General features: G+C 52.9%; 6 protein-coding genes across 6 annotated transcripts; 4 read left to right on the top strand and 2 right to left on the bottom strand.

Moving 5' to 3' along the window:
- Positions 1-166: 166 nt before the first annotated feature.
- PV07_03027 (uncharacterized protein) lies at positions 167-3857 on the top strand. The gene has a single exon (XM_016389688.1). The coding sequence runs from the start codon at positions 469-471 to the stop codon at positions 3598-3600; it is 3132 nt and encodes a 1043-aa protein (XP_016251590.1). The 5' UTR covers positions 167-468; the 3' UTR covers positions 3601-3857.
- A 411-nt stretch (positions 3858-4268) lies between these two features.
- On the top strand, positions 4269-7954 carry PV07_03026 (ribonucleoside-diphosphate reductase large chain). The gene is made up of 4 exons (XM_016389687.1): positions 4269-4572; positions 4676-4833; positions 4887-7425; positions 7504-7954. Exons 1-4 carry the CDS (start codon positions 4554-4556, stop codon positions 7545-7547), a joined length of 2760 nt encoding a protein of 919 aa, XP_016251589.1. The 5' UTR covers positions 4269-4553; the 3' UTR covers positions 7548-7954.
- Positions 7955-8437: 483 nt separating this feature from the next.
- PV07_03025 (uncharacterized protein) lies at positions 8438-10734 on the bottom strand. Its single transcript, XM_016389686.1, has one exon. The coding sequence runs from the start codon at positions 10337-10339 to the stop codon at positions 9161-9163; it is 1179 nt and encodes a 392-aa protein (XP_016251588.1). The 5' UTR covers positions 10340-10734; the 3' UTR covers positions 8438-9160.
- A 140-nt stretch (positions 10735-10874) lies between these two features.
- PV07_03024 (uncharacterized protein) lies at positions 10875-11751 on the top strand. Its single transcript, XM_016389685.1, has 4 exons — positions 10875-11063; positions 11136-11251; positions 11314-11367; positions 11432-11751. The coding sequence occupies exons 1-4, from the start codon at positions 10955-10957 to the stop codon at positions 11525-11527; spliced, it is 375 nt and encodes a 124-aa protein (XP_016251587.1). The 5' UTR covers positions 10875-10954; the 3' UTR covers positions 11528-11751.
- PV07_03023 (uncharacterized protein) lies at positions 11588-13786 on the bottom strand. The gene has a single exon (XM_016389684.1). It carries the CDS (start codon positions 12906-12908, stop codon positions 11673-11675), a length of 1236 nt encoding a protein of 411 aa, XP_016251586.1. The 5' UTR covers positions 12909-13786; the 3' UTR covers positions 11588-11672.
- A 1445-nt stretch (positions 13787-15231) lies between these two features.
- PV07_03022 (uncharacterized protein) lies at positions 15232-17582 on the top strand. Its single transcript, XM_016389683.1, has 4 exons — positions 15232-15662; positions 15832-15909; positions 16027-16891; positions 16959-17582. The coding sequence occupies exons 2-4, from the start codon at positions 15855-15857 to the stop codon at positions 17257-17259; spliced, it is 1221 nt and encodes a 406-aa protein (XP_016251585.1). The 5' UTR covers positions 15232-15662; positions 15832-15854; the 3' UTR covers positions 17260-17582.
- The last annotated feature ends 900 nt before the right edge of the window (positions 17583-18482 follow it).

The raw sequence follows: 18482 nt of genomic DNA, 5'->3' as shown, positions 1-18482 counted from the left end.
CGCCAATCCCTCGTTGCTGAAGATGGCGCAACCTTCCATGCGCCCTCCCGAGAAAGCGACTGGACGCCATCAGCACCTCTTGCAGCTCGTGCAGCCACTATTCGCTTCAAGACCCTGAATCCAAGCATTGAGTTTCGGTGTGGCTGGCGTCGAGACCTCTGTTTACACGCAAATGCGCGCATGAACTCCTCAACAACCCCAACCTTGCTCGCCTGCCCCACGAACACAAGCGACTGCACGGCCAGCCTCCCGATGGCCCAGTCTCCATCCAAATCCTGCTGAGCATTTCAAATATACCAGCCTCGACCCTCCCCTCCTCCTTTTGTGTATCCGAGCGCAACCGGGTGAACCTCAATCTTGACCTCGACAGTGGGAGACTTCGGAAGGCTGCAGATGGGTTTGTCTGCCAGTCCAGATGACAATTCAGACTTGACGCCGACGATGACCTGACCTCCGACCGCGCGAAACATGCTACCTTTACTACTACCGCTCCTGTCTTGCTACGTGGGTATTTTCAGTTTGGTCGCACCCGCAGTTGCGCAACAACATTTGCCCTACAATCCCACCCGGGTCGTTCTGGCACAAGATGGCTCCGTCGCGTACATCTTGTCTCCGCAACCCTCATCGTCGCAGTTTTCTCTATCTTTCCTCAATACCTCGAACAGTATCAACTCAGCCTCTCCGGGAACGCGACTGTTCGATACCTTACCCTTTCTATCGAATACAGCCTACGAGGCATTCGTGGCCCTTCCGGACGATGAGGGCATAACCGCGCTAGCTGGGGACTGCAAGGATTCTGCAAGAGATCTAGAACTATGGAGATATACCTTCAGCGGCGACCCCAGGAACGGGACGTGGACTTCTTTGACGGTCACTACAACCGATGGGACGTTAAGCCCTCAATATCTCTCTGCTGGGTTCACATTCTCTCCGACTGCGGCCGCTCACGATGTCTCGTTATACATTTTTGGCGGAATGTGTCCCGATGACGATTCGTCGAATGCAATGGACTGGATATCGGATGCCACCTACTCGAACACAATGCTTACAATCGCTCCCGAATCTGCGGCCGGCGAAAACGCACCTTATCAGTTGTCATTGACGGGATCCAGAGCTCCGCCGGTCGCTGAAGCGGGTCTGACCATAACGCCTCTGACACCCAGCTTTTCCAATGTTTCAGGCGCAGGCCTTTCTCAACAGCAGAATTTTGTTCTTGTGGGGGGCCATACCGAGAATGCCTTCATCAACATGTCTCAGCTCGCCATATTTTCACTACCTCAAGAATCCTGGGCGTTCGTGGAAGCGTCGCAAGCAGACACAGTTGAGCCACGGTCTGGCCACACAGCAATCCTGACTGAGGATGGCTCAAAGCTGGTGGTGCTTGGCGGATGGGTAGGAGATACAGATACGCCGGCACAACCCCAGTTGGTGGTCCTTGAGCTCGGTCAGGGCTATGGAGGGCAAGGGCAGTGGGCGTGGAGCATTCCTACCTCTTCCTCTTCCCCGTTTGCTTCCGGCAAAGGCATATTTGGACATGGAGTAGCCATGCTACCCGGTGGTGTTATGATGGTCTCTGGAGGGTATCCGATCGGCTCATCTACATCAAAGAGCAGGCGGAACCTGGTGGACAATATGCTGTTCTTGAATACGACAACATTCGAATGGATCACTACTTACAGCAATCCAACCCCTGCGGGCCCATCACCCGGCTCGGCAAGTGTCCAATCGTCGGCATCCGGGCTTAAAACTTCGGAGAAGGCAGGCCTGGGCGTAGGTCTAGGCCTAGGACTCGCAGCACTTGCGGTGGTGGTGATTGTTTGGCTCATATATTCCAGAAGACTGAGAGCCAGACGCGCGTTGCGTGAGAAGGAACTCCGCGAACTGGCTTTGGGAGCCGAACGTATTCACTCACCTGTTCCGTCAGACGAGGACCCTCAGAGATATCCAACGGTGCGGAGCGCAAGCTGGGCTGCAACTCTCGAGCGCAAGATTGAGAGCTCGGGCAATCCATATCCTTGGGCGCCTCTGTCCGGACCAGAGCACCAGAGTCAGCGCATGCAGGCCTCAGAGAATGGCGAGAGCAACAGCTCTCGTTATGCTGAGCGCACCGGAGTCCAGATGGAGATCCCAAGCCCCACTAGAGGATTGAGAAAGAATCTGAACACTAGAGGCCCCATGATGTATCACCCTTTCAATCAGCACCCGCCAACCGGACCAGGAGCGGTCTTCCGCATCGAGGAAGAGGATGAGGGTAGTCAAACCGGCTCCGTCGCGCGGACAAAGACTCCCAGGGCCACAGACGACATAAGATCAGCCCCAAGTGATCCGTTCAAAGACCCCCCGCCCATTATGGATGGTACTCGGCAGGACAGTGCCGCAGCAGAGCGCAAGAAGGAGGTGGAAGGCTGGGTTGAGGATTGGCAGTCAGTAGCCGAGACCATGAGCTTGTCCAGGAGCACAAGTCAGGCGCATAGCAGAACGTACTCAAACCTTTCGCAATTCCGCAACCAGCCAGCCATTGGGGAAGCAGCCGGACGCGGCTCACCCGAGAAGTCGGACAGGACTGGAAGCAATCTCTCTGAAAAGAGTATGGTGAGCACCTCTTCTTACGGGAAATCCTTGGCTAGTACGCTATCTCGCAATGTTTCTCAAAGGAGCGCCAGTGCAGGATATGGGCTCTTCGCGGGGGCCGCAGCAGCCATGGGCCGGTTTGGCTATGGGAGGCAGGGCAATCTTGAACAAGGCAATGGCGCTGGTCTCACACGTGCCCCGTCAAACCGCAGTGTCTCGCTCAACATTGATACTACTCGACCGACAAGTTCGAGGGATGGCCCCGAAACGTTCTCATCGGCTCGAAGCAGATGGGGGGCAGCTGTGGCGGGAGAAGATCAAGCACTGCTCAACCGGAACTACCAAAGACAACAGGATGACGAGCGTGACTATCGAACGCTCCCCGACAGTCCAAGCAAAGAGAAGTACTCACGTGCAGGCAGCCTTACTGGCTCCAGCCGACGAGCGTTGAATCTTCTAGGAAGCGTTAGGCGGGTTTTCACAGGAACTGGAAGTGTTGATGTCCAAGATCGAGTTGCCGCCTTCGAAGCCCACAGCAATCAATCAAGCCCGACGAAACACTCTGGGCAACCCGAAATGACAGAGACGACGCCGAAGAGAACTCTTAGTGTTGGAACGTCGTCTTTCTGGCGTAGCAAACAGGGCGCCAAAGACTGGGATGATGACATGGCAGGCCCGAGCAATGCCGCCCCATCCTCAACGCTCCGCAGAAAACCAGTGCCTGGAACGATATCGAGCGACGACCACGACAATCTGGAAGATGACGAGGACTGGGACGTGGAGACAGCTGTGCAGAAACGTGTCGTTCAAGTCATGTTCACTGTTCCCAAGGAGAAGTTGCGGGTGGTCAATGCCGATGTTCTGAGTCTGCTGAGCAGTAACCGAAGCGAAATTGACCAAGACGAAGATAAGGAGAGAGAGCATATGAAGAGGATGAGCAGCGTGAGGGAAGGAGACGAGGACAGCGGTCATGACCAACGCCTTGATGATGATACAATGAAAGGCAAAGGAAAGGGGCGAGCACCTTGAAACGAGATGCTCGTCGCAAATGGAAAATCTATGGACTATGGACGATACTTGGGATGGCATATATTGTGTGTATACCTCCACATTGTTGGATGGGATATGGTGTGGTTTTTGAGCGGGCGGTTTATTTGACCTGGATCTGGTGTCATGTCATTCGTTGATGAACTTTAGAAGCCAGCGAATGTGTTTTATTAGGATTCGTCTTTAGGGAGGCCACAGTACAAATCTGAACGAACTCGAACCGTATGACGAGAGAGAGCCTTTTGATTCTACACAGCATCCCGCTCACCCTGGTGCCTCCATATATGCATTTGTCAGCTTGTTTACAGGACTATCCACCCGCCTCCACCAGGCTCCGAAGTAGCAGGGCTAGCAGAGGTCGTGCGCGACATACTCGGCGTCGAGTTCGAGAACATTGCGAGGAGAGGCCCGAAGGGGATTGGAAATGGCTGGCGAGGCTGCGAGGCAAGAAGGAGGTAGTGGTCGAGGCGGGACTATGCACGGGCGACCTGAGGGATGGATTCATCAAGGGACGCGATGGTCGATGCACGACGGTTGTGTGGCGGTGTTGATAGTGGTTTGTTTGTGGCCTGCGGTGGCGAGATGCAAAATGACATAAGGCTCTGCCCCACGCGCGCCCACGCCAAACCCGCTTCAAATGGGTTTTTTGCTGCAACGCGAACCAGCGCGTCCTAGTCCATCCCAGGCGCGTTTCGCTCCCATTTTATATCTGATGTTTTGACCCTCTTTCTGCTCCTCGTCTTCTCACCGTCCAACCTTCATCACTCTGCTGCCTGCGTCTCTACGGTAACTGGGAGATTACTCTGTCGACTCTCAAGGCCTTTAAAAGAGCACTGCTGTGCGGTCCTTCGCTTTTGTCCTCGACAACTCCTTTCCAACCCCTCCCCCATCTTCACCATTGGAATACAGCAGGAAGACAAGTTTAGTTCACCAACATGTTCGTCATCAAGCGAGGTATGTTCTCTCTCCCATCCGCCGAGGACAGAGGGGATACGCCGAGGACCACCTACGGACCTCTCTTCTGCTGCTTTGACTTCGTTTCTAACGACCATGGCAGACGGACGCAAGGAACGCGTACAGTTCGACAAAATCACTGCTCGAGTCTCCAGACTGTGCTATGGCCTTGATCCAGACCACGTTGATGCAGCAGCCATCACACAGAAGGTCATCTCTGGTGTCTATCAGGGCGTGACCACCGTCGAACTCGACAACCTCGTCAGTATTGCCTCGTGTTGCTCTCGCTTCGGTTGACTAACGTTGTTCAACAGGCAGCGGAGACTGCAGCATATATGACAGTCACTCATCCCGACTATGCAGTCCTCGCAGCACGTATCGCTGTTTCAAACCTCCACAAACAGACCAAGAAGCAATTTTCCTCCGTGGTCTCGGACCTCTACCACTATGTCAATCCGAAAAATCAGAAACCCTCCCCGATGATCTCCAAGGAGACCTACGAATGTGTCATGAGACACGCTGATGAGTTCAACTCTGCAATTGTCTACGACCGAGACTTCAACTACCAATATTTTGGTTTCAAGACGCTGGAGAGATCATACCTGCTCAAGATTGGCAATCAAGTTGCTGAACGGCCCCAACACATGCTTATGCGTGTGGCAGTGGGTATTCACAGCGACGATATTGAAAAGGCCATCGAGACGTACAATCTCATGTCCCAGAAGTGCTTTACCCACGCTTCGCCCACCCTTTTCAACGCCGGAACCCCTCAACCTCAACTGTCCTCCTGTTTCTTGATTGACATGAAAGAAGACAGCATCGAGGGAATATATGACACCCTCAAGACTTGTGCCATGATCTCCAAGACAGCTGGAGGTATTGGTCTCAATGCCCATTGCATTCGTGCCACAGGATCCTACATTGCAGGCACCAATGGCACCTCCAACGGGCTTATCCCCATGCTTCGCGTCTTCAATAATACTGCTCGCTACGTCGATCAGGGTGGCAATAAGCGCCCAGGTGCTTTTGCCATCTACCTCGAGCCATGGCACGCAGACGTGTTCGACTTTTTGAACCTGAGAAAGAACCACGGCAAGGAAGAGGTTAGAGCACGCGACTTGTTCTACGCCATGTGGACTCCTGACTTGTTCATGGAACGTGTCGAGAAGAACCAAGAATGGACTCTCTTCTGTCCTCATGAGGCACCTGGCCTTGCCGACGTCTATGGTGACGAGTTCAACGCTCTATACGAGAGATATGAGAAGGAGGGCCGTGGTCGCCAGACTGTAAAGGCTCAGAAACTATGGTATGCTATCCTCGAGGCACAGACCGAAACTGGGACGCCCTATATGCTCTACAAGGACGCCTGCAATAGAAAGAGCAACCAGAAGAACTTGGGGACCATCCGAAGCTCCAATCTTTGCACTGAGATTGTCGAATACACGGCTCCCGATGAGGTCGCTGTGTGCAATCTGGCCTCCCTGGCTCTCCCGACATTCGTCGACCAAGCTCGAGGTGAATATGACTTCGGTCGTCTTCATGAGGTCACTCAGGTTGTGACTCGCAACCTAAACAAGATTATCGATATCAACTACTACCCTGTCCCTGAAGCGAAGAAGAGCAACTTCCGACACCGACCCGTCGGTCTCGGAGTTCAAGGTCTCGCCGACGCCTTCCTTGCGCTGCGTCTTCCTTTCGACTCTCCCGAGGCCAGGCAATTGAATATCCAAATCTTCGAGACCATCTACCATGCTGCTCTCACTGCTTCTTGTGAACTGGCAAAGGAGCAGGGAACATATGAAACATACGAAGGCAGCCCAGTGTCGCAAGGCATTCTTCAATACGACATGTGGAATGTCACTCCCTCAGACTTGTGGGATTGGGACGCCTTGAAAGCCGAGATTGCCAAACATGGTATTCGCAACTCTCTCCTTGTTGCTCCCATGCCCACTGCCTCGACTTCTCAAATCCTCGGCAACAACGAATGCTTCGAACCGTACACATCTAATATCTACTCTCGCCGTGTCCTTGCCGGTGAGTTCCAGGTTGTCAATCCCTGGCTGCTGAAGGATCTCGTCGACTTGGGCCTATGGTCCGACAATATGAAGAATCGGATCATCGCCGAAGGCGGCTCGATCCAAAACATCCCCAACGTTCCTGCGGACATCAAAGCTCTATACAAGACCGTATGGGAAATCAGCCAGCGGACCGTCCTGCAAATGGCAGCGGACCGTGGTGCCTTCATTGACCAGTCCCAGTCTCTCAACATTCACTTGAAGGAACCAACCATGGGCAAGATCACGAGCATGCACTTTGCAGGCTGGAAAATGGGTCTCAAGACCGGCATGTACTACCTGCGCACGATGGCGGCCACACAACCTATTCAATTCACTGTCGACCAAGAACAGCTGAAGGTTGCAGACACAAACACGGCTCGAGAACGCTCTGCACCAAAGAAACGGACTTCTCTGGGTTTCGCAGCCAGCGTGAGCAACTACAACTCGATCCCGAGACCGATGTATCAGTCCAAGACGAGCAGCTTTAATGGAAGTGCTGGCCCAACCACTTCAATGAATGGAATCCCAACCCCGACGTCGACACCTCCCCCAGGCAGTGAGAACAAGCAGGTTGGACTGATGACTCACAAGCTTGCAAAGACCCATCTTGGCGGAAGTGGCGAGTCCAGCGAGGAGCCATCTCCGAAGGTGCTTCCAACAGACCCTGTCGGTCTGCCACCTGACACCATAGCGGATGAGAGCCTTGAGACCCGTATGAGGGGCAAGCAGGATGAGGACAAGGAGAGCGAGAGTGGAGAAAGAGAGGAGGATATTTACGCACAGAAAGTGCTTGCCTGTGAGTACAGCCTGCTCCCTAAAAGTGTGGATTCTTTCACCGTTGTTTGATATGTTGCTGACTGTGGATGGACAACAGGCTCGATTGAGAACAAGGAAGCCTGCTTGATGTGCAGCGGTTAAGTTTCGCTTGAGAGGTTGGTGGACAAAAACCATCAACCTGCCTGACTTCGCCACGCCTTGAAGCATTTATACAATGAAGTTTCAGAACGGTCAGGCGGAGCGCGAGAGTGGGCCTGAATGCAGCTGACCGGCCCAAAGGAAACAATCATCTCTTCCTCGGTCACGCGTTATGGGTGGGTTTGTTTTGGATCTCGCTGGTTGGGGGTTGGGTAATGAACGGGCGCAATCACGATTGTATATGTATTTTCCTTGTTGTCCTTTTGGCAGAGGATCGGCATCACCCAAGAATACAGAGAGGTGTTTCTAGAAGCGAGTTTGTTTGGTACTCGTGGTGCGTGCACTGTGTGCACCGCGTGCATGGTACGGTTATAGTATCACTATGTCAACATATCACTTGCATGTCCATCTTTCCCATCTTCTCATCTTCTCATCTTCTCATATATTTTTCTCTGTACTTGCTCTTCCTGGTCTGGCGGTCTGGTGGTCTACGAGTAAGTTAGAGAAAATTTCTGGTATGTAGGTACGCATATATGTAGAGAGGTGGACCAACTCGAACTTGGACTTGGAGCTAGAAAGCCAGAACTCGTATACATGCACACGAGGTGCATGCGTACATGCTCCCTGTACGGACCCAGGTACCCAGGTACCTAGGTAGGAAATGCGACATGTACATGACAAGGGAAAGGCGGAGTATGCGTACGAGGTACTGCACCACCGGCGTTCCCGTTATATATATATATCTCTCTCTCTCTTCATACCCTTTTGCACCGCGCTACATCTTCACAGCGGTTCACGAGGACTCGAGGATTGATCTGGTGGACGGGGATATAGTTGGACCAGGCAAAGATACAAACCGTGACAATCATTAGTTGACAGTAACGAAAAAGGCTCCGATATCATTTCATGTCATGATCTTATACAGTTGCTTGCACTACTCTAGCCTTGAATTCTCATGCCCTATGCACAAGGTTCACGTCTCCTACAATAACCATAATATATAAAGATGGGGTCTTGCCAGAATCGCGTGAGATATATACCACCATCTCTGATTCTGCAGACCTGCCAGTATCGCCGCTTAACCTTCGGTGTCTCAAGTCTTCTGGTCTACTCGGGCCTTTGCACAGTCCAGCCCAAGCTCAATTCAACCCCTGTTATCTTCTTTGTCCTTGCATCAAAATACCTCAAGTAGACAGTGCCTTAATTGGACGCAACTTGAATGGGCTTGATGTTTCTTTGGTTCCTTCCGTCTTCTTCACTTCGTTCCCAGCCCAAGATGCTGCTGCAATATTGTGATGGTCGAAATTGATTCGCATGAGTGCATCTTCCACCAATAGAGAGACATGTCGAAGTTAAGTGTTAATTCAGCTGACAAGCGTCGTGCGCCCACCCGCTGTGTCGTCTTCCATTTCTTCTGCTCGGCATGCCTCATGGTTGGGGGCCTCCAAACAATTTGACCCATCAATTGAAGATGAATCCCGACGCCGAAGCCGTTTATTTGTATACCATTGGCGAATAAACTTATCGCTCAAGATCTGGGTTCGGGTTCCAGCGCCTCCAATTCCAGGGCAAGAAGTTCAGTTCATGAGCAAATCAGTGCTTTTTGCTCACACGGGCTATCCCTCAGGCAACTTCTTCAGCTCTTCGCCTTTTTCTTGCGCTCGAGTGATAAGATTACGCAGCCATTCATAGGTGAGCATGGTGGTCATAGCTGCTGGCACCGCACGGATGAGATTTGTGCCAATGCCCGCATAGAATGCACGCCAGCCTTCCTCTTGGAGAATGACCTTGCACATATGCCAGACGCCCGAGTAGCGCGCTTGTACTTTCATGCCATCCGACGTTGTAAGTGCTGACCTGCGTTGTTGTGTTTGTAGACGAGTACGCAAAACTTCGTGAGGGTAGGTGGCTGTCGACGCACAGACTTTGCTCAGAAAGGTAGCAGCAGAGATACCGAGCCAATTTGAGGTGCTGTCTTCGGGTGGATGCTCACCCATGCCATACCCAGTGAATTTCATCTTGAAGAATTCGTACAGCGGAAATTGAACCGCAACATGCGTCAAGCCTAGTAGGGCAGGGGTCAAGCCAGAGTAGAAAGATCGCAGTCCCTCAGTGCGGTACATTTTGCGGGCAGCATCGAGTGTGGAAGTGTAGTGCCAGGGAGCACGCATGCCGTCACTGGCGGTAGCTGATTTATTGGATTGGGACATCAGACGAGTTTTGATGACCCAGATGGGGTTCGTCAGTATGGTGGAACAGGCGCCGGCGGTGAGCGATGAATAGCAGCGAGCCACCCACCAGCTGCCACACTGATCATACCAGAACTCTCGAGTATTCTCATATACCGTCAGATAGACAGCCCATGTTGGTAGATAACCCAATAGCATGGGCCCTAATCCTCGGTACATGCCACGGATACCTTCTTCCCGCCATATGACGCTGCCAGTGCCAATGATGCCTTTGTATGGTTGTTGGATACTGCCATATGGATTCTTAGACTGTACTCTCTGGGTGAATCCGCCCTGCGCCTGAAGCTTCGTCTTTATCACATCAAGAGGACAGGTGACAATACCCGAGGCGAAGCCGGCGCCGGCGCCGCAGATGGGCGATACCCACGCCTTCGGAATTTGTGTCGACTGTATCTGGACGCGGGCGGCAACGGAGTCTCTCGAAGGAGACGGAGACATATTCGATGAGAAGTTGCTGTGGTCGGTCGGCGTAGCATATTGGGATGGCCGGAGAGATTGGGGCGTTAAGATAGCAGGAGTCTGTTCGGGTTCTCTGTCGAAGGACATTGGGAGAGTGGTTTTCTCTGGTCTCAGGAAGGGGAAGACACTAAATGCCCATATGACGAGCTCATGGCGAAGGAGGATGAGCTATAGACAGCAGACGTAAACCCCAGCAGGGCAGTTGCCAGCCTGTGTTGCACCGTTGCACCGTTGACCGCTGGTCCGCTGAAGTGTTGGATTGCGGTTGGAAACTGCGGGGTCTGTCTAGGACCGGTGTGCAGCCGACAGAGAGCAACAAGGCCCTCGTCAGCGATTGACGGATATGGCCATGTAGCAATTCAAGGACGAGTGGGATAGTAGTTGGGGAGGTTGAAGATGCTCGTGGTGGGTGGGCGGAAGTGAGAAAGTCGGGGCGATATGATGTGATGGGCAGGTATGATGCCTTTGGGGGGGAAATGATGTGGATGGATGGAGGGAGAAAGCAAGGTCAATCATTGAAGCGACTCGCTCAAGCTTCCTCTGCAAAACCCGAGCCAGTGCCAAGCTCCCGCCGTATTCGCCAATTGGTGGAACCCGAGAGCTCCAGGCTGTGTCTGCGCGAACCACCTCAACTTCTGCACCGGATTCTCCCTGCAGCTTGCTTGCCATATCCCCTGGAGACATTCTCGACAGCAGCTCAACATGTCCGGCCCCTCGTTAGCACCATACGTTCTGAAGCGGCCATGGCTCAAGCGGTGGATGATGCCCTTGGCCAACTGGTACGTCAACACTGCCGGCTACAGATCACTAGGTCAGTACATTCTCCATGAAGAACAGCTCCTCCTTCTCTGGTTTGCAATCTCCATGTTGACCTTGCTGGCAGGTCTACGCCATGACGACTTGATCCCCGAAGAAAACGACACCGTCCAGCTGGCCCTCAAGCGACTGCCCCCGAAAGAAGCCTACGACCGAGTTTTCCGCCTCAGAAGAGCTTTCCAGGTAATGAATGACCTGCGACGAGAAAGAGGAGGGCAGAATGTAGCTAACGAACTTTGTCCCAGTGCTCTCTGTCGCATCATCTGCTCCCTCCTGCGGAACACACCAAACCTGAAGACGTAAGGATTTCTCCAGCACACGCAAATTCACACGGGATCCACTTTGCTCACCCACTGTCCACAGGATGTTCCATACCTGAGTCCCATCATCGAGGAAATTGAACGGGAGGAGAAGGAGCGTGCTGATCTGGAGTCCATGATTGTTGAACCGAGAAAGTGAAGTGGCAAGTCGAGGCACCAAGACGGGGGTTGGGCTGGAGTCCAAAACGGATGCGAATGCTGAATTATTGTACATACCATACAACGAGACGGAGCTCGAAAGAAAACTCTACATGCAACCTAACATTGCTTAAGACTCTATGCCTCTACGCGAGTGTACTCTGCTCCATAACGTCGACATCCACATCTTCCACGCGCCACATGTACCACATAAACAGACTCCGGTACGGCGCAAATGGCGCGCTTTTCTCGACCATATCCTGCTCAGACATGTACTTCCACTTACCGCCACCCTTTGCTTTGAGCTTTTTCACATCCTTGCCATAAAATGCAGCCATGCCCCTCTGCACGCCCAGGTCACCTGTGGAGAGGATATCAAGCCGCTTCAGGCCGAAACAGGCAAACATCTCGACGCTCCACTTCCCCAGACCACGGACCGCAATGAGTTTCTCCATAACCTCGTCGTCTGAGGCTGTCATGAGCATCTCATTGGTTAGCTCCCCGTTGGTGAATTTCTGGGCTAGGCCTTGGATATACTCGGCTTTCCGCTGAGACAAGCCAGCAAGGCGCAGCCTAGCGATGTCCGTAACAGCGACTTGTGCTGGCGTTGGGAACTGTACTTCCTCAGATCCGTCCTCGTTGAACAAGGCAATGAATTTGTTCTTGATGGACTTGGCCGCCGCGCCCGAGACTTGCTGGCCCATAATTCCACTTGAAAGCGAGCGAAACGGCTCAATTACCTCGGCCAGGCCCTTGGGCGAGAATATATGGCACTGATGTTTCTCGATCAGAGGTCTCAAGCGTGGATCGACGCTGATGAGGTGGGCACAAGCCTGATCCAGGAGCGTGTTTGTTGTCGCTATCGGCCGAGGCAGGCCGGTTTTTGAAGGGGTCGAGTCGGGAAGAGTATTCTCATACGCGACATGCTGCGTGCCTCCAGGCGTGACCAAAGGGGCATTGGTGATGTGTGGCTCAACGGGCCGACCAGGGGGAGGAGTTGCGTCGTCAACGTCCCCAGAACTGTAAGGGGCTCGAATGACGCTGATGAGACTCGGCGTCGGAGTCAATGGTGGTTGCTTGGACTGTTTGGCAGGCACTCTTCGAGCATTTGCCTTCTTGACTGGAGTCACCGGGACTTTGAATTCAGATTCCGCTTGGAGCGCCCCATTGACAAGACCATTCTTTTCCTTCTCAACTGCTGTCTGTTCTACGGCGCCATGGCCCTTTTGTTTTTTCGCTTTCGTCTCTTGGCCTCGGGATGCCAACGGTCGTTTCTTTGGCTCCTTGGCCACCTCTGAAGACTTATCCGCCACCAGAGGGACAGTAATCGACGCGATTCTGCTGGATCGACGCACAGACATGGTGGACAAACGCGCTAGCATTCAACAAATGGAGGTTTGATCATTTATAATCCTTTTCCTGCAACGCAAATTGAGCAAAGTCGAGGAGGGGACGGCTGAGCTTTAGAGAAACTAGATCTTGTGTTCCCTAGTATTGGAAGAACGGTACCAGTTCGGTTTCTGAAGAGTGGACCGAGAGGGAGTCAAGCAATGTACCATTGATGTAGGATGAAGTGACGATATATTCTCCTCCTGAACCATGAAGCATCTTGAATCTGATTGGCTCAGGCGTTCTCGGTGCCTGCTGCCACCGCCGAGAATCTGTGGCTGAGTGGCTGGGCGGTGCGTGGCTGACATAAGCCAGTCATTCACTCCGGACCAATACCCGTCGACATGAATTCTTGGAGATTTCTCGACCCATCTGCTTGCTGTTATTACCTACGAACCATTTTTGTGATCGCTGATGATTTCCCGTGTCCTTGATGCCCGGAAGACCCATTGGGTTCAAACAGGAGAGTGTTCGGGAGTATGCAGCAGAGAACGTGTCATGTCGTGCGATATGTATCTGAGAACGCGGGTTCCCGTTGTGACGCCGTTCTCGATCCGGGGATTTGGTTTTGTAAAAGGCTAGCGGATTACGCGGCCACCAGGCGGGAGCTTCAAGTTTGTCAACGAAGACGGTCGCCCGCCAAACTGTCTTCTCAGCCGGCTTGTTCCAGGCCATGACTTCAACAATCTCTCAGCTGAAGATCGTCCTTGTTTTGCTGCAACGACCTTAATATCGGACAATGCCTCATCAATCCCGAGTGATCCACTAGATCATCTGTTGATCGGATCTGATGGAAATTTGAAGCCTTGATATCGAAAGTGGACGCCCCAAGACGGAAAGGCTCTATCTCTTCGGCGGGAACCTGTCCCAGGATTATAGCAGGGTGCGCTTCGTATCGTACTGTCACCAAACAATGCACTAAAACGGATGGTGGAACAAGTGTGGAGGACCTTAACCCATTACGGTTGTGTCTGCAGGTCGCGCGCGATGGAGATCCGGTGGTGCTGGATGCGCCATGGCTGCGGGAGGTTATCAAAAACCTTGCTGGCGGCGTGGACAGATCAGCGAGTTGCCCGGTGCCCGGTCACCAGAGGGACAAAATAATTGACACTGGATCATCTGCCCACGCTTGCTTTTGACGATCAGGCAAAGCTGGTTGCGAGGTGAGACTCGGGGTTGAAGTAAGAGCAGGGGTCTCACAGGATTCCGCCGATCGGGCATTTAACAGCTTGACATTTACAGATTTCTCTGTATCAAGCAGACGACGGGATTATTGCGAAGTGGCTGCTCTCCCCATTCTGTAGCTAGCAGTTTCTCCATTCCATTATAGATAAAGAACAGGACACCACTGCTCCTCCGGGCGGTAAACCGAATACTTCGATCTTTGTCCCCAGGATATCGAATATCTCTTACTGCGGGATCAACACGGCGTGTTGGATCATGCCACTGGTGGCACTTTATTTCTCAACTAGGCTCGCTCCGTATGTAAACAGCATGCCTCGAGGCGTTAACAACCGTTGTCTGAGTGCAACAAGCTTCGCACGCGACCTTTGATGCGTAGTCCTCCCATATTTCACATGCGGATCGATAGTTCGCAGCTGTGCCCGCAGCGAAAAAGAAAAGCACCACAAGCGAAATGGCGGTTTATCCACTTGGCAAGGGCTCTGCGAGAGTGGCGTTATCAGACGAAGTTCTTGAGTTTATCCAGCTTATCCTTCGTCTTTTGCTTGAACGTGGCTAGTACATAGCCTCTGCTCCATCCTCGAGCGTCGAATGTCTCAGATTGAGGAGGGGTTTCGGCCAAGGTCTGGAGTCTCTGTGGCCAAGAGGGCGATCCGGTTGAGGCAGGAATTGGAGGTTGCAACATGTGTGGGCTGGAGCTGCATGAAGTGGCTGAAGCAGGAATGGGGTTGGTGGAAAGACGGACGACGATGCCGGGGGTCGCTCGATGGGCGCAGATGTTTGTTGTGACAATACAGATACAAGCCCATCTCCTTTTCCTGCCTCTCTGACTTTGTAGGCTGCGCTAATGATGCAACCCCGACTCCGCCGCCTCCACCTGCGACGGCAACTGCAGCAGCTGTCCCCAAAAACCCGACCACTGACAGCCACACCGCAGCTGCAGGCTCCCCTGGTTTGACCGGCCAGTCATCCACCAGCGAGACGAGGGAGGCCCCTGGCTTGCGGGTAGCAGCCCGCCAGACGGTCAAACAAGGGCCAACAGGGCTCTCCTATGGCCCACTAGCCCGCCAGAGCGTGTTAAAGCAAGGCCATTTCGGAGGTGCTCTGCGGTCTCTCGGCCAATCAGTGACCCCCCTGCCAACTCAATCCCATTCTTGCCTTCCCCCCCCATTCTCTTCAATTGCCAATTCCTCGCTGCGTGTATTTTCCTGCCATCCCCCTTCTCTCTTCACGTACTTGCCTGCACCGCACAACAGTCTGTCGTTGCTGCTCTTTTTTCTTTCTACACTTCCCTTCTATCTTCTCTTCAAGGTAGCCAGCCACGCGTTTTGACTCTCGAGGCAGAAAAGAGTCGTCCCTGCCGTCGGCTGTGTTGTGTTAACAGTCTCCCCAAAGCAACAACCATCAACAAACCAGCTTCTCCTTCGCTGAAGCTGAATTTATCCCAACCTCGTTGTGTTCTCACAGCCGACTCAACAGATTAATTCGTTTACTACCAAAAAGTTTCTTAAGGACTGCCGGGCCCAACTTCTCGCCTTATATCGTCTTTTAATATTGCATTCCAGGTGAGTCCGCTCTGACCTTCGCCTTCCCTTGTCCTCGCTCTGCCTTGTTGTCGTCGAGTAACCGCGTCACCATCACGCTGTCACCTCGGCCAACCTCAAACAACCTTCTGTCTGTCACATCGCGCAATGTGCAATGTATAACGACGCGTACTGACCTTTTTGCTTGCAGCGCACCGCTGATATTAGACCACAATGACCTTCGCAAAATTCATCATTCCTACCCTCGCGCTTGCGAGCTCGGTGTTGGGTACGTCCTCACTTCCCCAACAAGCCTTGGTTTCAGGGCATCGTGGTTGAACTGCACAAGGGCTGGTCCTCACAAGCGGCAAAGTTGAGAAGATTGGTTGAGCTAACGTCCCTTCAGCACAGAACGGCGGCAGCAATGACATCTGCAACGGGCCCTCGATCACCATTGTGACCAGCGCCGATGCTGAACAAATTGCCAACTGTGAAACATATGACGGAGATGTTATCATCGATCCCACGGCGTCGGGGCAAATCGCCCTCAACGGGGTTCAACAGATCACCGGCGACTTGACCTGCAACAACGCCACTCAACTGACCGCCATCACCTCGGATCAGATCAACACCATCCAAGGAACGTGGAGCCTGAGTGGCCTCACCATCCTCTCCACCCTGCAATTTGACTCCCTCACCGGTGTGAACAATATCAACTGGGTTGGTCTCCCTGCCCTGCAGAGCCTTAATATGGCCCAGGGCATCCAGAGAGCGAACAATGTCTACATCTCCAACACTCAATTGAACAACATAAATGGCATTGAATTGACAGCTGTTGGAAGCATGAACATCAACAACAACCCCTACCTCACCGATGTCAATGTCAATGATTTGACCAACGTCACCAATGCGCTCTCCTTCTCTGCCAACGGCCGGGACCTGTCCATCTCTTTCCCTAACCTCCAGGATGCTGCCAACCTGACGTTCCGAAACGTCAGCAAGATCGACATGCCGTCTCTCTCCAACGTGGCTGGGTCCATGGGCTTCTACTCGGACAACTTCCAAACGTTCGCTGCGCCGAACCTGACCCAGACTGGCGGCACTTTGGCCTTCGTTGACAGCCCCAGCTTGGCCAGCTTCTCCTTCCCCTCCCTGACAATCATTGGTGGTGGTTTCCTGGTTGCAAACAACACGAACTTGAAGGCCATTAATGGTGTGCCCAAGCTGCAGACGATTGTCGGTGCCCTCGACTTTGCAGGAACATTTTCCAGGTACGTGTTTCGGAGCCAATTTGATGTCCTGATGTCCTTGGGTGTTTGGTGCTAACATGGATTGCAGCGTCACCATGCCTAAACTCAACGACGTCCGAGGCGGATCCAATGTGCAGACGACGTCGACCAACCAAACTATCTGCCAGCTCTTCGACCAGGCTCATGACAATGGCGTCATCAAGGGTGTCAACACCTGCCTCACCAACAAGGCAAACCCTGAGACCAACCCCACTGCCACGAGCGGCGGTACTTCATCCACCTCGACAAGCAGCTCCGGCAGCAGCAGCAGCAACGCTGCTGTTACCTTTGGCCCTGGCACCCCGATCACCGGTCTCGGTGCTTTGATCGCTGCCATCTTTTTCCTCTAAAACATTGGGTCTCATGGCGTTGCGTTTTCGCTCAACTTAGAATAGCTTAATATGCGACGGGCGATGTCTCGAACCTTGTGCTCGTCGGGCCCTTTTTCTGAGCGATCAACTCTCTTTTTAACGAAACACACAACAAGACTGGGGAGGTTTGTGACTCAGTTCTCACAAAACAAAAGAAGCGCGTGCGCATCTGGAGTGTGGGGGTCCTGGGTTTCTTGTGTTGGGAAAGATCTAGTACTGGCAGATTGTGGTTGAGAGCGAACAGAGCTCCTCAGAGCTCGCTTGCGTGTGGATAGGCATACAAATGAAACATGTTTCCTTGACTTTTCAGTTGATGCCATTCTTCTCCTCTTGACATGTTCATGTGTTGGTCTGGCAAGGCGGGTTTTCATTCCGGCTAGGGTCTGCCCAAGTGACCGGTGCCAGAACATGGCATTCAGACGTCGCAGAAGCGATGTTTGGACAGAGATGACACCGAGCTTTCTGGTAGGGCTAAGAGCCGTACTAATACGTTGACTCGGTCACCACCGTCAGCACCAACTGATCTATCCTGATCCTGCAGCTTTGACAGTCATTTCGTGGTCCCCACAACGGCGATAATCTCCCTAGTCCCCCTTCGTGTTCTTAAGGTGATGACAGGAGGCGGCCGCGAGTGAGCCCGCGACGAAATATGGGCAGCCAAGGGGTAGATGAGCGTTCCGTCGGACACTGGACTATTTCGTATTCCACGATGTAGGTCCACATACTTCTGGAGAGAAGAAAACAGTCCAGAACGGTCGAAGACAGGTGGGCACTGCTTCCGCATCTCCCCCGAATCAGCTTACAGGCTCGCGCACAAATACGTTGCTTTTGTGGGAATTTATCCGGCTACATTTCCAGGCTGGAACGGGAACGTCATTGGGAAGAGACTCTTGAGAGACTCGGTCAGCATTGTCCAAAGAGGGATATTGAGCGCACTGATTCTGAGCGCACCTTGAACGAGGCTGTGATTGGCTGTTGCAGACAGGTCGGGCACGCTTTTGAGCGGGTGAGATGTTCTGAATTCGGGCACTTGAGAGACTATTAATATAAGTAGCAATACGGGATCGCGTCCGCAGTCCCCGGTCGAGGCGGCCGCTTGAGCAAGTGATGCTGAGACTCTACGAGGAGGCCAAGAGAAAATCTCACCGTCACGAAGTGAGAGAAAAACGGTAATATAGATGACCTCGTTCTCTCGCCCGAGA

This window comes from Cladophialophora immunda (genome assembly GCF_000835495.1).
Source record: "Cladophialophora immunda strain CBS 83496 unplaced genomic scaffold supercont1.2, whole genome shotgun sequence".
Classification (NCBI taxonomy): domain Eukaryota; kingdom Fungi; phylum Ascomycota; class Eurotiomycetes; order Chaetothyriales; family Herpotrichiellaceae; genus Cladophialophora; species Cladophialophora immunda.
Note: the sequence above shows the minus strand (reverse complement) of the source record. Positions and strands in the feature narration are given on the sequence as shown.

Coding starts and splice junctions, on each gene's coding strand:
- PV07_03027 (XM_016389688.1), top strand. CDS start 469: ATGCTACCTTTACTACTACCGCTCCTGTCTTGCTACGTGGGTATTTTC.
- PV07_03026 (XM_016389687.1), top strand. Junction 4,834..4,886: donor CCGTCGAACTCGACAACCTC/GTCAGTATTGCC, acceptor GTTGTTCAACAG/GCAGCGGAGACTGCAGCATA. Junction 7,426..7,503: donor CGCACAGAAAGTGCTTGCCT/GTGAGTACAGCC, acceptor GATGGACAACAG/GCTCGATTGAGAACAAGGAA.
- PV07_03025 (XM_016389686.1), bottom strand. CDS start 10,339: ATGTCCTTCGACAGAGAACCCGAACAGACTCCTGCTATCTTAACGCCC.
- PV07_03024 (XM_016389685.1), top strand. CDS start 10,955: ATGTCCGGCCCCTCGTTAGCACCATACGTTCTGAAGCGGCCATGGCTC. Junction 11,064..11,135: donor TGCCGGCTACAGATCACTAG/GTCAGTACATTC, acceptor CCTTGCTGGCAG/GTCTACGCCATGACGACTTG. Junction 11,252..11,313: donor GCCTCAGAAGAGCTTTCCAG/GTAATGAATGAC, acceptor ACTTTGTCCCAG/TGCTCTCTGTCGCATCATCT.
- PV07_03023 (XM_016389684.1), bottom strand. CDS start 12,908: ATGCTAGCGCGTTTGTCCACCATGTCTGTGCGTCGATCCAGCAGAATC.
- PV07_03022 (XM_016389683.1), top strand. CDS start 15,855: ATGACCTTCGCAAAATTCATCATTCCTACCCTCGCGCTTGCGAGCTCG. Junction 15,910..16,026: donor GCTTGCGAGCTCGGTGTTGG/GTACGTCCTCAC, acceptor ACGTCCCTTCAG/CACAGAACGGCGGCAGCAAT. Junction 16,892..16,958: donor TTTGCAGGAACATTTTCCAG/GTACGTGTTTCG, acceptor CATGGATTGCAG/CGTCACCATGCCTAAACTCA.